The 16,769-nt window shown below is 44.3% G+C and overlaps 1 protein-coding gene across 1 annotated transcript in view; it reads left to right on the plus strand.

Annotated features, from left to right (window-relative positions):
• Nucleotides 1-16,769, plus strand: part of MAP4 (microtubule associated protein 4) — a 212,392-nt gene that overhangs the window by 146,127 nt on the left and 49,496 nt on the right. The window contains exons 15-18 of the mRNA XM_082259044.1: nucleotides 4,316-4,422; nucleotides 5,280-5,468; nucleotides 10,644-10,815; nucleotides 11,866-11,928. Coding sequence (XP_082115170.1) covers nucleotides 4,316-4,422; nucleotides 5,280-5,468; nucleotides 10,644-10,815; nucleotides 11,866-11,928 — 531 coding nt within the window. The remainder of the gene's footprint in view (nucleotides 1-4,315; nucleotides 4,423-5,279; nucleotides 5,469-10,643; nucleotides 10,816-11,865; nucleotides 11,929-16,769) is intronic.

Below are 16,769 nucleotides of genomic sequence, written 5' to 3' on the forward strand. Positions count from 1 at the left end.
ATAAAGAGGATGTAAACTGGCAGAGTTCTTCTTTTTTGACCTTCAAATTAAAGCTATAGTGTGCTAGAATGCATCGCATACTAGCACATTATGTGGAACTTACCTGCAAAGGAAGCCCTCTACAGATGAATTGTCACTGCAGGAGGCCAAACTCCACTTCACTTCATCATCTTCCTTCCGGGTCCGCGGACTGGCTGGCCGTAGCCACGTGAGGTCTCCTGCGCAGTCGTGGGGGAGCCGCACAGGAAACTGAAGGAACAGCATGGGTGGCCGATCAGAGCGCATGCCCCGATGATGTCATCGGCTGCAGATACAGTAAATATCTCCTAAATAGTGCACATGTAGGAGATATTTATAGTACCTATAGGTAAGCCTTATCATAGGGTATCCTATAGGTGCCATTAATGGATGGGAGTTTACAACCAAGCCTTATCATAGGATATCCTATAGGTACCATTAATGGATGGGAGTTTACAACCAAGCCTTTTCATAGGGTATCCTATAGGTGCCATTAATGGATGGGAGTTTACAACCAAGCCTTATCATAGGATATCCTATAGGTACCATTAATGGATGGGAGTTTACAAACAAGCCTTATTATAGGGTATCCTATAGGTACCATTAATGGATGGGAGTTTACAACCAAGCCTTTTCATAGGGTATCCTATAGGTGCCATTAATGGATGGGAGTTTACAACCACTTTAAGGCTCCGTTCACATGTAAGCGTATGGATCTCGGGCAGAACCGCCGTGGTTCCGCCCGCGATCCGGAGATTATTGCAAATCGCGGGACGCCCGTACGTTGCCCGTTGATTTGCAATAGACCCCCAAACGCTGAGCGATGTTGCCGCGATTTCCGCCTGCCGAATCGCGGTAACATCGCGCAAAAAAAAATTGCGGGACGCATTACGCTCCAAAGAAGCTCTTGTACTTTTTTGGGCGTAATGCGTCCCACTGACATGTGAACGGAGCCTAAAGTGTCATTATCTATGGACAATTTTAGGTAGCTCAGTTTGTTGCTATTTTAGATTTTGACATGTTTGGTATCTATTTACTCGACACCGCATCCGTTATATTTTTACAAAAGGTTGGGCAATTGTTTGCACTAAAATACATTTTATCTTATTTTTCCGTTTAAAATGGCTGCCTAAATATTGCACAATATAAAACATTGAATCAGCCGCCATTTTATTCTTCAGGGTCTCTGCTTTCTGAACATATATTAACAGGGGGTTCTAAATTTTTTAGCAAAAAAAAAAGTGAAACATTTTTAAATGGGTTCGGACAGCAAGTCTTTATAGTGTTTCCCAGTGACTGTGAATCAAAGCAGGTTGCAGTTAGAATCTTGTAGAATCGCGTACACCAGGGCCAGGATTATCGGTGTTTGTCTCCTCCACTCTTCATATGGTAAGGATTACTCATCAAAGGCTTGCTGATGTGTGTGTCTGACCCAATACGAATTGCACCGTGTGTGGGTGGGTACTGTAGACAGGTTTGGGGTAGATTGGTGGTTGGCAGCCGGCACTCACCAAGCTTCTGTATTTGCATGTTTGTGATCAATTAACCTCTTCTGCTCCGGAAGGTGTGTGTGTGATTGCCACCCCCCCCCCCCCCCCCCCCACCATGACCAGATTATTTTTTTCAATATGTTAACTGACATTTGCTCGGTCGTGTGCAACGCTGTGCCCAGATATTGTTGCTATGAACAAAAAAGAGCGACCATTAAAAAAAAAAAAATGCTATAAAACGCACCCAATAAAAAAAAATTAAAACCAATTATTTCACCAGTTTAGGCCAATATGTATTCTGCTACCAGAGACCAGTGACACTAATGCAGTGATCAGTGCTAAAAAAAAGTGTTCCTATGGAGTGCTTTCTAACTGTGGGGGGAGGCGGTTTGACTAGAGGAAGACAGATCCGTGTTCCTCAGCAGAAACACAAGATCTCCATCTTCCCCACAGAGCGGTGATCTGCCTTGTTTACATAGGCAGATCACTGTTCTGTCTCTTCTCGTGTGAACATCGGGTCCGCTGATCAGTGTCCAATCACAGCAGAAACGAGTCGCTGGCGGTGCACACGCGCCAGACCCAGTGAATGAATTCACGTACAGGAACATGATTTCACGCAGGAGGTCCTCACTGACGCAGTATATCTGTGTGGGGCGGTCCAGAAGGGGTTAAAGTGGAAGCTCTGACATGCAATAATCCCAACGATTGATATTACAGAAATGGAGAGCTGTGATACAGAGAGAATGCAACATTTCAGCAGCCAAGTTACTGCTTAGAATACTTGGAAGTATTTTGTTGGTAGTCCCTGCGTAGGGGGCTGCAATTTGCCAGGGGGGCCCTTAGTAAATAGCTGTTCCCAAAGAGAACTAATGTATTTTATGGTCTTTCTGCAGTATCACACATCACCAGCAGGGGCTCCTCAACCAAAAGGGGTGCCAAACAAATGGGAACTCCTTTTATTTAGGTTTCCGGGAAGTGTGTTCGGTGTGGCCAGTAGCCAGTGGATTTTGTTTTTAATGGAGTAAAGGAATTTTTGTGCTAGTGTATCTAAACCCAAAAACAAGAAAATATTTTGGCTTACCAGACCTTGGTTGTGGCTGCTGCATTCGTTTTTCTTCTTCAGACTTTAGTTTCCTTTTCCCTGGTGATTCAGTGAATAAGACTTCCAGCCCCTTGGTGGCTACGCTCACTCACGTCACTGTATCCAGGGGGGCAGCCATGGTTGTCACACAGACTGGATGTGTTGAAAATGCACTTAAAACAAAAACAACGAATTCCCGGCTCAATTCACCAACCAGTTTGCTAACCAATCGAATTAACCTGTCCAACAGTAAACATTAAAAACAGAGGTTTTTAGTTAGCATGCATGTGTAAGCTGTCACGGCACCCTGTATTACCTGCAGTCCTAACTCCTGAAATCTCGGACTCTCAGACAGTGGAAGCACATGCACTCTGAAGCATAGATAGGGGGCAGGTGAGCCTGGAGGGAGCCCAACCCTCCTTAAAGGTACTTGGGGGCACAATGGACACCCAACTCACAGCACATTGGCAGCAAAGGCATGCAGTGTCCACTCACCAGTATACATCAACAACAAACAAAATGGCCCCTGCCCCCACCTATAACTGGCCTTCATAGCAAAGAACACATGGAAGGGCAACGCATGTGAAACCAAAAACAATGAATTCCCAGCTCAATTCACAATCCAGTTTGCTAACCAATCAAATTAACCCGTACCAACAGTATGCGTTAAAAACAGGGGTTTAGTTGGCACACATTTGCAAATGCATGTGTAAGTTGCAAGGCCCCTTCACGGCACCCTGTATTACCTGTAGTCCTAACTCCTGAAATCTGGGAGTCTCCACAGTGGAGGCACATGCACTCTAATGGATAGATAGGGGGGCAGGTGAGCCTGGAGGGAGCCCAACCCTCCTTAAAGGTACTTGGGGGCACAATGGGCTCACAGCACAGTGGCAGCAAAGGAAGGCATGCAGTGTCCACTCACCAGTATACATCAACAACAAACAAAATCGCCCCTGCCCTCACCTATAACTGGCCTTCATAGCAAAGAGCACATGGAAGGGCAACGCATGTGAAAACAAAAACAACGAATTCCCAGCTCAATTTGCGAACCAGTTTGCTAACCAATCGAATTAACCCGTACCAACAGTATGCGTTAAAATTAGGGGTTTAGTTGGCACACATTTGCAAATGCATGTGTAAGTTGCAAGGCCCCTTCATGGCATCCTGTATTACCTGCAGTCCTAACTCCTGAAATCTGAGAGTCTCCACAGCGGAGGCACATGCACTCTAATGGATAGATATTGGGCAGGTGAGTTAAAAATGCACTTAGCCTGAAAAGTGAAAAATGAGTGCAACCACAATGTCTAAGGACTGGTAAGCTTCAATACATTACAGGCCCGCTGTCTACCTGGCTTGTGGGATTTTTATCCCCCTCCCTGAGCTATGCCACGGGTCTTTTTAAAGTGAATCTCTAGCCAATTTTTTTGTTCTGAGTGGGGAAGGATAAGAACCCTGCCATGTTTTTAGAGTTATCTGGGCTTCCACAAGATATTTTCTCTTATTTCAGGGTAATGATAGTTTCCAAAAGTAATTATTGCTGATTTTTCATCACTTCCTGTCCCTGGGACATTATTTTGACTCGACAGGAAGTGAGGAGGAAATATCTAACGCAATAAATGGATCTAATCCTACCCAGTCTATCCATAACTAAAACACATTTTAATGGCTTGTTCTGCCTTTTCTTGGTAATTACTTGAAATGCTAAACTTTGCTTTCGTTCATTTAGGAAAAGCCGCAGCGACTGAACCTGTGCCAGCGGAAGCCAAAGCAGGAAGTGACATCAATGCGCCACCCAACAAGGAACTTCCTGCCAGTCCAGAGAAGAAAATTAAGGTGAGACATGAATCGTACATTAGGGATCGACCGATTATCGGTAAAGCAGATATATCGAGGGCCGATATGCACTTCCCCGATATATATCGAGGGTAGCCGATATTACCGATATTTTGGAAAGTGCTTGTACTGGAGTGATGTCTGCAGCTAGAGGTATCACTGAGGTAGACGATCAGCTGTCCTGTAATGAGAACCGATGCGGCTGAAAAGCCGCTCGGCTGTCCTTGCAACATATGTCAAAGGCTTAGGCTCCATGGGGGTGAACTAGTTGCGGACTTCCTGCGGTTCATATGTTGCGGGTGGGGACGGCAACTACAGGTGAAGTGATGTACCAGTACGTTGCTTAGCACATGCGTACCGGGCCGCTTTGATTCAATCAAAGCAGATGGGGTATCATGTGATCACTATGAGATTATATGATCACAATGTCAATAAAGATGTTATGAAAAAATGTCATTCATAACAACTATACAGCTATAGTGAGCTGTAATTGGCCCACAGCTATCACATGGTATATAGGCCAATCATTTTACCTTGCACCATGTGATGGCTAAGGGCCAATCGGATCACAATCGTAAAATCACAGCTGTTATGAATGTAACCTATTCATGACCGTTCAAAAATTGCTGTTACAAAGAACTTCAGTGTAACCGCAATCAGTGTTAAAAAAACAAAGAAAATTCCTTAATTTACACAATGGGAAGTCGCAAGAAAAGGCCAAAATGTTAACCCCCCCCCCCCCCCCCCAGTGAGAATACTGACCTACATTAAAAACACCATTTAGGTTTGACAGGATAATGGAGTTCCAAAGTGTTTTCGTGTTTCTAATTCTCATTTTGATTTGATATTTGTTACAGGCGGTAGCAGCAGCAACCCCAAAAGGCAAGTCCTCTGTAGCCCCCAGCCCCAAGAAGCCGCTCACTGCAACCCCAACCCAGGCCAAAAAGCCTGCACCTGCTTCAGCTTCTGGCTCCACCCCGAAACGCCCTCTGGGGAGCGCTTTAAAACCCGCAACACCTAAAGAGACAAAAGATGCAAAGCCGAAGGTAAGTTTTTAAACATGGATCCCCAATTTTTCAATTGTATGCCTGGTATCATGTGGGTGTTACCTAGGGTGGTCTGCATGTAAATACAATCTGTCTAGGAATGCCCACTCTTCCAGACTGCCACCCACCCTTTATTTCCATCATTCCTCCCTAGAGCCAGAAATCAGAGGTGCGAGGAGCTTCTACATAAATGTTTTCTTCAGTGTCCTGCTATAGGACCTCCAGATAAATGACAGAATACATGAAACGGATGTATATTGCAACTGTTTTACCTATCAAAGATTTTGGTTGTCCATCCAGTTATTAAATGTATACAGCTCTGCCAAACAGCACAGCCCTTTTTGACAGGGCAGAAGAGTTGATTTGTATCTTCTGCACTTCAGTAACACTTAACTGGTCTCGTTTCTCTCCCAGCCTGTTATTGGACAGTGATCTCCCTCCTTCTGTCTGCATATCTCTTATTGGCACATGAACACACCTGATTTGCCCCTTTTTGCTGCCTCTCACTCTCATGCTGATAGCAGAGGAACGGAGCAGCAGACAGAAATTACACTTAATGCACTGAACTGAGACAAGTACACATTATAGAGGGATATGCTTTGCTCATATTTCATGTCTAAGGTTTACAACCACTTTAACCTCTTACGGACCGGACCGCCTGCCGCTGTTTTAAGTCGCTATATTGTCATTAAATACTGGGGTTATGGCAGCAGATACAATAGCTGCCATAACCCCGGTATTTTTTATTTTTTTTTACAGGGAATGCGGTCCTCTTTCACATAAGTGGTCCCAGCGGCAGATTTGTCGCAGGATCACATATAGTTACATAGGTTAAAAAAAAAGACACAAGTCTATCGGGCTCAACCAATAAACAGTAATGAAAACCCAACCATACAATCCCATATACATAATCATATATACGCAGTTGATCCAGAGGAAGGTGAAAAAACCCAGCAAAGCATGATCCTTTACAGCAGGGGAAAAAAATTCCTTCCTGATCCCCCAAGAGGCAATCTGATATTCCCTGGATCACCTTTACCTATAAATATTAGCGCACAGTTATATTATGTACACCTAGGAAAGAATCCAGGCTTTTTTTTAAAGCAATCTAATAAGCTGGACAGAACCACTTCTGGAGGAAGTCTATTCCACATTTTCACAGCTCGAAGGGCTCTTTCAGACGGCCGCTCCACTGTTTTTCTTCGCTGCGGGACTTTTTTTTTTTTTTCACGGAGCGGATGACATTTGTGTCATCCGCTCCGTATGTCCGCATATCACCCCATCCGTTTGCAGGTGATGATATGCGGACATAATGTAAGCCTATGGGCATTGCGGATGTCAGCGGATGACACCGCTGACATCCGATTTTCCTTCCTTTCCGTTTTTTGAACGGAGGAAAAATAGGGTTCCGTTTTTTGGAACTGAAAGGAAGAAAATCGGATGTCAGCGGATGGTATTCCGCTCACATCCGCAATGTCATTGACTTACATTATGTCCGCAAATCATCCGCAAAAAAATAGGATGATTTGCGGACATACGGAGCGGCCGTGTGAAAGAGCCCTTACTGTGAAGAAACCTTTCCATATTTGGAGATGAAATCTGTTTGCCTCTAAAGATAGAGTGCCCCATTGTCCTCTGTGATGACCTTAAAGTGTACAACTCAACACCAAGTTCACTATATGGACCCCTTATGTACTTTTACATGGAGATATCCCCCCTTAATCTCCTCTTCTCGAGAGAATACATTCAGTTCCTCTAATCTCTCCTCATAGCTGAGCTCCTCCATTCCTCTTATCAGTTTGGTTGCCCTTCTCTGCACTTTTCTCCAGTTCCCCGATATCCTTTTTAAGAACTGGTGGCCAAAACTGAACTGCATATTCCAGATGAGGTCTTACAGCCCACAGCTATCACTTTTATGGGCGGCGGGAGAGGTGCCACCCTCCCACCGCTTCCCGGTCTTTTTCCTGCTTACTGGAGCCGTTGGTATCGGGAAAACGATCCGGTCCTTTCCCCTCCTAGGCAGGAAGTCGAGTGAGGGCAAGCTGGCCCCCCACTCCACTCTATGGCCTTGGAGGACCGGAGCAACATCATACATCACACTGCCATATGCGATACGCTGGGGGTGTCAATACAAGGTTAATGACACCCCCAGATCAGATGGCATATCACAGTGCAATCTCAAAGTTTGCACAGAATCGGATCGCACTAGTGTGAACCATCATGCGATCCGATTCTGCTGACCAAAAAAGGGTCCTGTGCGTGTTTCAGTGCGATCGTGGTGCGAATTCAGCCATACAAAACTGTATGGCTGAATTTGCACCGCACAGAGATCTCCATGTAATTTTAGGAGCAGTGCGCTGCGAATTACATGCGATCTCTGTGATCGCACAAATATGAACCGACACTTAAGAGGACCTGTCCTGCTTATTTCTATTACAAGGGGTGTTTACATTCCTTGTAATAGGAACAAAAGTGAAGGACAGTGTAAAAATAAAGTAAATGGGAAGAAAAAATGTAAAGCGCCCCCATTCCTCCGAGCTCGCGCACAGAAGCGAACGCATACGCAAGTAGCGCCCACATATGTAAACTGTGTTCAAGCCACACGTGAGGTATCGCCGAGATCGTTGGAGCGAGAGCAATAATTCTAGCCCTAGATCTCCTCTAACTCTAAACTGGTAACCTGTAGAATTTTTAAAGCGTCACCTATGGAGATTTTTAAGTACCAACGTTTGCACATTCCTGTGGAATAGCGACAATCTTGAAGCATGACATGTTGGGTATCTATTTACTTGGCATTATAGAAAAAATTGGGCTAACTTTACTGTTCTCTTATTTTTCTTTTAATCACAAAAAGTGTATTCCCGCCCCCCCAAAAAAAAATGCGTTTATAACACCATAGCGCAAATATGGTGTGACAAAGTTTTGCAGTGATCTCAATTTTATTCTCGAGGGTCTCTGCTAAAAAATATATATATATAATTTGGGGATTCTATGTCCTTTTCTAGCAAAAAAAAATTCTGATTTTAACTTGCCAACAAGTGTCAGAAATAGGCCTGGTCCTTAAGTGGTTAATTTGGCATTCTATGTATTCTGGAGTTCCTCTGATTTTATAGACCCCCCCTTCTCCCTGGTCACAGGCTTGTTAGTTTAATTGAATATTATGCACCTACACCTCTAGGCAGGACGTATGTCACTTCCATACTTTGATTTTTATTTTTTGTCCAGTCTCCCCCGCAATGTTTCCGCCAAATCCCATACCGCAGCTGTGCTGGCAGCTCAGTGTGCCGCTTTTGAATGGGGCCATCTGGTGTAATTAATTAAAATCGCAGTCGTATTCCTCACATCATAAGCTCCAATTAATTTCTCCTCATGCTGGTGATGTCAGCACCGCTCTTCCAATCAATGTGGGATCGATAAGAATTTGACGCAGCACATCAGGGGCTTCTCCTCCCACAAGAGACTTCTAAATCTATTCTCAGACGTTTTCCAGCAAGTCGGCAGATTGTGGGTGAACAGAGGCCGGAGTGGATAGGGAAGGTCGGAGGGGGATGCAGGTCACAGGGCTTCAGCGTTGTTGAAATGTAACGATGGACAATCGGATTCAAACAAGCAGTGACAAGGAGCAAAGACTTAATGTATTAAAAGACACATTTGTTAAAGTAAAGGTCCGTCCTTCATTCACCATTGATGGGTGTAGTAGCACTTTGCCCTTAAGGACTATCTGCAGTAGTCCACAATCCATGGATATCCGCAGGGCTGTAGCAAAGGATTTTCAGATAACTCGAGCCAAAGAGAGGACATACAGGAGCGTCTCATAAAATTTGAATATCAAAGTTAATTTATTTCAGTAATTCAATTTAAAAAGTGAAACTCCTATATTTTATATAGATGTGTTACGCACAGAGTGATATTTTTCAAGTATTTCTTTTAATTTTGATGATTATGGCTTACAGCTAGTGACACCCCAAAATTCAGGATCTAATCATGTTGCCAGTGACCAGTATGAGAGAGTGAGAGCGATAACACCAAATTTACCACACCTCCCCTCATTCACACCTGAGACCTTGTAACACTAACGAGTCACATGACACCGGGGAGGGAAAATGGCTAATTGGGCCCAATTTTGACATTTTCACTTAGGGGTGTACCCACTTTTGTGATACTGTGTATGTGTGTGTATGTATGTATTTGTATATATATATATATGTATGTGTGTATAATATAATATAATTATAATTAATTATAATATATATGTGTGTGTATGTATATATATGTGTGTGTGTGTGTGTGTGTGTGTGTGTATGTATGTGTGTGTGTGTGTATGTATAAATTTTATTTCTTCCTCTCCATACTGTCACCAGTCAGTGTCCCTGATCACCGTCACACCAGTTGTGATGCTGTACTGCACTGGTGACAGTATTTGAAATGAAGAATTTATTTTAATTAATTTTCCAAAAACTCGCCATGCCTCTTAATAAATACCTTGACTGTCTATTTTCCAAAACGGGGTAATTTTGGGTGTTTGTACTGTCCTGGCCTTTTCAGGCCTTTAAAAAAAAAAAAATCGTCCGTCAGTTCATCAGGATCGATGTTCAAATATATATCCCATAGTTTGTGGACACCAACTTTCCTACAGGTAATAATCACTGATCTGGGTTTTTTCACCAAAGAAATGTAGCTGAATACATTTGTCATTCAAAGTGTGACAGCGCTGAAAGCTGGAAATTTGCTGTATGCGAGGTAACAGTGCCTGGTATTGAAGGGGTTAAGGCTACATTCCAACGAACCACAAATTTTCAGAGTTTAGATGCGTTTTAGAAGGCTTTTCTAACAGCAGCTGGACTCGCACAATGAAAACTACTCATGTTGTTCATACAGAACGATTAGCAATGTTTAGTTGCAGACAATTTAGCTGCATTTAGGAAGAGGAAAGTGCTGCTTCAGGGCCGGCTGCTCTTCTGGTCTCAGTACTGTCTGGGTCACTAACCAGGAACCGCTATATAGATCAGGACTTCTGACTCTGCTTGCCACACACTTTTTACTGGTTAGTACCTGACTAATGCCATAGCATAACTTCCATACCAGCGGTAACCAGCATTTTCAGGTCCTCATTTGCAGCCTACGTTTTTTCTTCTGCATTGGTTTCCTTTTTAATGCTTTCATTTCCTCTGACAGAGTCTGGATCTGAAGAGTCCTGTGAAGACTCCGGAGAAGAGGACCCCAACCCCTGTGACCACCACCCCTCGCCCCTCTGTGAGAGCCAGTCCTGCCGCTCCCAAACTTGGCACCTCATCTGCAGCTGGAGGGACCGCTCCAAAACCAAACCTCACCCCAAAACGGCCAGCAGGTAGGTACCTGCCTTCTGTTCTACTTCAATTTAACCTCCGTATATGTGTAGTGGGATGTGCATTTTGCATGGCTGAAGCATAATTGTAAGTAGCCCACGCATGTGACCGGCGGACCCGATGTCCGCCGCTCACTCGCGATCGTCCGTTACACCGGGAGAAAGGCAGGCGGCTGATGTAAACAAAGCAGTCTGTCATTCTCCCCGGTGTAACAGCACAGATCATACGGTCCTGCTATGTAGGACCGTAGATCTCTGCTGTTACATGTAAAGCCACATCCCTGCACAGTTAGAATCACGCCCCTAGGGACACACTTAACCCCTCCCTCTCCAATAAAGTTAACCCCTTCCCTTCCAGTGTCATTTTTACAGTAACAGTGCACATGTATAGCACTGATTACTGTAGTAATGTCACTGGTACCCCCAAAAGTGTCAATGTCAGTCAAGGGTCCGATCTGTCCGCCGCAATGTCGCTGTCCCGCAAAAAAAAATCGCAGATTGCTGCCATTACTCGTTAAAAACAAAAAAAAAACAAATGACAAAAATCTTTCTCTTAGTACGCAATAACTTTTGCGCAAACCAATTAAAATACGCTTTTTGCAATTTTTTTTTACCAAACATATGTAGCGGAAAACAAATTGGCCTAAAATGTTAAATTTTGATTTTTACATTATTTTGGGGGGGGGGGAATTTCATATAAAAAATATTGTTGTTTTTGCAGAATTGTCGCTCTTTTTTTTTGTTTATAGCACATGATCAAAAATTCGCGCAGTTGATCAAATACCACCAAAAGAAAGCTCTGTTTGTGGGAAAAAGGACGTCAATTTCATTTGGGTACAGCGTCGCACGACCGCGCAATTGTCAAAGTCACGCAGTGCCGAATCGCAAAATAGGCCCTGGTCAGGAAGGGGGTAAAATCTTCCGGGGCTTAAGTGGTTAAAGTACAGTGAGTTAAAAGCATTTGCAGGAAAAGTAACACAAGATGCAATGTTACAGTCTGCCTCTATCATATCTCTGCTTTCCTTTTAATCCACAATTCTTCTTCACTTTCAGCTGTTAAAAATGACATCAAGCCAACAGATGCAAAGAAACCCAACCTGACAAAATCCCCGACCGGTAAGCTCACGACCTGCACTGATCTTATTATAGAAGCGCCGTGCAATGATTGGCCTTTCATAGGATTTCTGAGATCTGAACTGTTTTAAGAAGCCAGTTTCAGAGACCCGGGGAGCCTCAGACTGTAGGGGGGGCCACAAAAACCCCACTCTATATTTAGCATGTAATCCCAACACATGCACCTGACACCTCGTACTGAATAGAGTGGAAATAATGGTGAAGAGGGCCAGTAAGTCAATACATCATAGCACCAACATCCCTTGCATAGAAGGACTGAATAGAGTAGACTTCATTTTAACTTGGCGCTGGCCACATGCAAATATGCGGCTTTTTAGGGGGCGGGTCTTGGCGCTGAGGGGCTGCATATTTGCATGCAATAGTGCAAATAGAGCTGTGCTGGGAGCGCCCTCCTGACCGTTTCCAGAGATCCTGATATAAATATAAAGATCCTGATTTCGGTCGGGAGCTTTCCGATCATTTGACCGCCAATCACAGCTTTCACATGACCTTAAGCCCCACCTCCCATCATTCTGAACCCCTAAAGGGGCCGGCAGACGCCAGCTCTAGGAGTTTAGCAGAGGTATAAACAATTGGCTACATTTTTGTGACTTGTTTCTGTAGCTAAGGGGGTGTCGTCACTTGCTGCAAGCCCACTAAATTTGTCGGTGAACATTCTCTTCTAACATAGAACCGGTCGCACACTAATGACCTCAGCGTTTCAATAGAATTTTATTGTTCTTGGCAACATACACAGATTCCCAAGGAGCTTCTTTGTTCATGTTGCCCAGAATAATAAAGTTCTATTAAAGCACTGAGGTCATTGGTGTGTGAGACGGTACTCACCGAACACTGTGCGCAACCGGTTATTTACAGGGAAATACCCCAGGTAGATGGCATGATCTCGTCTGGACCAGTTACTTCTCTCCAGTCAAGGCATTGGAGCTTGGCTCAGATTGTGTTTGGACTGTGAATGAGCAGCAAGCCAGTGGATGAGGTCATTTTTGTCCCCCCACACCCCCTTCACGCTATGTATGTTACAGTAGACAGCACTCTACAATGTAGATTGCTTTAAATCCTCTCCCTTCCCCCTCATAGTCTGAATGCCGTCGTACTGATGGTTGCAGGGGGCTGCTATGAAAGCAGATTTGGGTGCCGTTATTAAAAAAAAAAAAAAAAAAAAAAAAGTTTTATGAATTACATATTTTATCATTTATATATTTTTTATGTTATTTATAGAAATTAATTTATCCAAAACCGATATAGCTATCTGCTTGCATAAAATGCAACAGGTGATATAGAGTTTGCATTACTTCATGGAGTTCCCTCAGCATAATCTAGCTGAGAGGGCTTCCCGATTGGAGGAGAGCTGTTCATATACCTTTTTGGTAGGTCACGTGAAACTTCATTCATTTGAAGCCAGTGCAGTGCAACAAATATTGGCAAAGCTGTGTTTTTTTAACAGCAGTAGAGCAACACTGATGCGATGGGGGAAAAGAAGCGAAATCTGTGCATTTCCCACACCGCATTAAAATCGCACGGCGTTCATGTGATTTGCTGCGACTGTTGATGTTAAATTACTGGCACCCTAAAACAATTTACAAGATGCAGAGCAATTGCCATAATCGGATTGCATAAGTGTGAAAACCTATGTGATCCAATTTAGGTGTCGCACCATTTCGGTGCGAATGCAGTGCGATTCGAGCCATGCAAAAATTAATGGCTCAAATTGCACTGCAAGAAATCATACATGTGATATTTATTTCAGGTACTTGTATAGCGCTGTCAATTTACGCAGCGCTTTACATATACATTGTAAATTCACATCGGTCCCTACCCTCAAGGAGCTTACAATCTAAGGTCCCTAACTCACATACATACACAGTAGGGACAATTTTTTTTTTTTTTTTTTATACAGGATCCAATTAACCTACCAGCATGTCTTTGGAGTGTGGGAGGAAACCCACGCAGGCACAGGGAGAACATGCACGCTCCAGGCAGGTAGTGTCGTGGTTGGGATTCGAACCAGCGACCCTCTTGCTGCTAGGTGAAAGTGCCAACTACTACACCGCTGTGCCGCCCAACTACTACACCACTGTGCCGCCCAGGAATGCAGTGCGAATCACACGCGGTGTCCCGCACTGCACAAGCGTGAACACAGACTCCTTCTATTCAAATGTACCCTTAATGAATCCATAACTAAATCATGTAGTACCTCAGATGTACCTATTTGTAAACCAGGCAATTTTTGCCGTCACAGGATACACAGGTGCTCTGTGCATCCGCATGCATGCAGTCCCCTTTTTGTCTATTGGGACATATCGGCTACATGGAAACGGCAGCTGGTCCCAGCTGGGGCAGATGTGTCCCTGGACGCAGACAGTGTTTGTTCAAGGACATGCAGCGGCATGGCTCTCAAATTGGGACCAGCAGCTACAGTGGGTCGAATGATTTGATCCTCTGCAGATTTTGTAAGTTTGCCCACTTACAAAGAAATGAAGGGTATTTAATTTTTATTATAGGTGTATTTTCAACGAGAGACAGAATATCAACCAAAAATCCAGAAAAACATAGAACGGTTATAAATTTAAGTTGCAGTTCCGTGTGTAAAATATTTGATCCCCAAACAAAACATGACTTGGTAGTCGGTGGAGAAACCCTTGGTGGCAATCAGAGGTAAAACGTTTCTTGTAGTTGGTGACCAGGTTTGCACACATCTCAGGAGGGATTTTGGTCCACTCTTCTTTATAGATCTTCTCTAAATCCTTACGTTTCTTGGCTGTCGCTTGGCAACTCGAAGTTTCAGCTCCCTCCATAAATTTTCTATTTAAAGCGGAGTTCCACCCGAAATTTATACTTGCCTCCATCTTCTCGCTCCCGGTCACCTGAAAAACAAATGGATAATCGCAATTTTTTTTTTTTTTTCACTTACCTTTTAGAGAAAATATACTCACCTTACTTCCTTATTCCTCCCCTCGGCGGCCACGGCGATTCGTCACTTCCTGGCTTTTGCAATGATTCCTGGGAGCTGGACATCATCGCTCCCAGGAATCATTGCGCCCGCACCGGCCCCGACGTCAGTTCCGGGGCGCGCGCGTCATTCCCTTCTAAACAGCTTCTGGGCATGCCCAGAAGCTGTGGAGGGATGACGCGCGCGACCCGGAAGTGACGTCGGGGCCGGTGCAGTGCATCGTGGGACCGAAGGAGGAAGAGGACCAAAGAGGACGCGGAAGAGGATCGCGCTGGCTTCAAGCTGCCCACACCTGAGATGGCAGCGCTGGAGAAGACAATTTCAAGGTAAGTATTTCTCCTGAAAGGTAAGTGCAACCCGGGACAGATCAGAGGCTATCCATTGTGGAATGTGCTAGCCCTGACTGTCCCGGGGGTATTTTTATAAAAAAATGTATAACTAGGGTGGAACTCCGCTTTAAGGTCTGGAGACCGGCTGAGCTGCGCCATGACCTCAATATGCTTCTTGAGCCACTCCTTTGTTGCCTTGGCGGTATGTTTTGGGTCATTGTCATGCTGGAAGACCCATCCATGACCCATCTTCAGTGTTCTGTCTGAGGGAAGAAGGTTCTCATTCAAGATTTTACAATATATGGCCCCTCAATGTAGCAAAGTCGTCCTGTACCTTTAGCAGAGAAACCACCACAAAGCAGCATGCTTCCAAATACCGGTGAGTCAAGTTAATGCCAAAGAGCTCAATTTTGGTCTCATCTGACCACAACACTTTCTCCCAATCCTTCTCTGAATCCTTTAGATCAGTGGTCCTCAACTCCGGTCCTCAGGGCCCACTAACAGGCCAGATTTTAAGTATTACCTTGGGGAGATGCAGACTAGAATACTGCAATCACTGAGCAGCAAATGATATCACCTGTGATGTATTTCAGTTATCTTGCAAACCTGGCCTGTTAGTGGGCCCTGAGGACCAGGGTTGAGGACCACTGCTTTAGATGTTCATTGGCATGACTGTACATGCGCCTTCTTGAGAAGGGGGACTCGCCATGTTTGGAGGACGAAAAATGCTGACTATGACCTTCATAAAACCATCCCTACAGTCAAGCACGGAGGTAGAAACATGATGCTTTTGGGGCTGTTTCTCTGGTAAAGGTACAGACCGACTTTGCCACATTGAGGGGCCAATGGGCGGGGCCATGTATGGTAAAATCTTGGATGAGAACCTTCTTCCCTCAGCCAGAACACTGAAGTTGGGTCATGGATGGGTCTTCCAGCATGAGAATGACCTAAAACATCCCGCCAAGGCAGCAAAAAGGAGTGGCTCAAGAAGAAGCACATCAGATCATAGATTGGCCTAGCCAGTCTCCACACCTTAATCCTATAGAAAATGTATGGAGGGAGCTGAAACTTCGAGTTGCCAAGCAACAGCCAAGAAACCTTAAGGATTTATAGAAGATCTGTAAAGAAGAGTGGACCAAACCTGGTCACCAACTACAAGAAACGTCTGACCTCTGTGCTTCCAACAAGGGTTTCTCCACCAACTAAGTCCTTTTTTGCTTGGGGATTACTTTTTTTACTCCCTGAACTGGAACTCCATTTATAACATTTTGTATAATGTGTTTTTTTTTTTCTGGATTTTTGGTTGATATTCTGTCTCTATCATATAAAATACACCTATGATAAAATGACACCTATGAGAAATGACCCGCCATTTCTTTGTAAGTGGGCAAACGTACACAATCTGCAGGGGATCAAATAATAATTTTCTCCCTGTGTATGTCCATGTAGCTTCTGCATCACAATAGATGTGAACTGCCTGCCTGCTTATGGATGCATGGGGCACCAGTGCATTCCGTGCGGGCAGAGATGGCCCTTCACATGAG

The sequence above is a fragment of the Pelophylax lessonae genome, assembly GCF_965119305.1.
Source record: "Pelophylax lessonae genome assembly, chromosome: 5".
In the NCBI taxonomy this organism is placed as follows: Eukaryota; Metazoa; Chordata; class Amphibia; order Anura; family Ranidae; genus Pelophylax; species Pelophylax lessonae.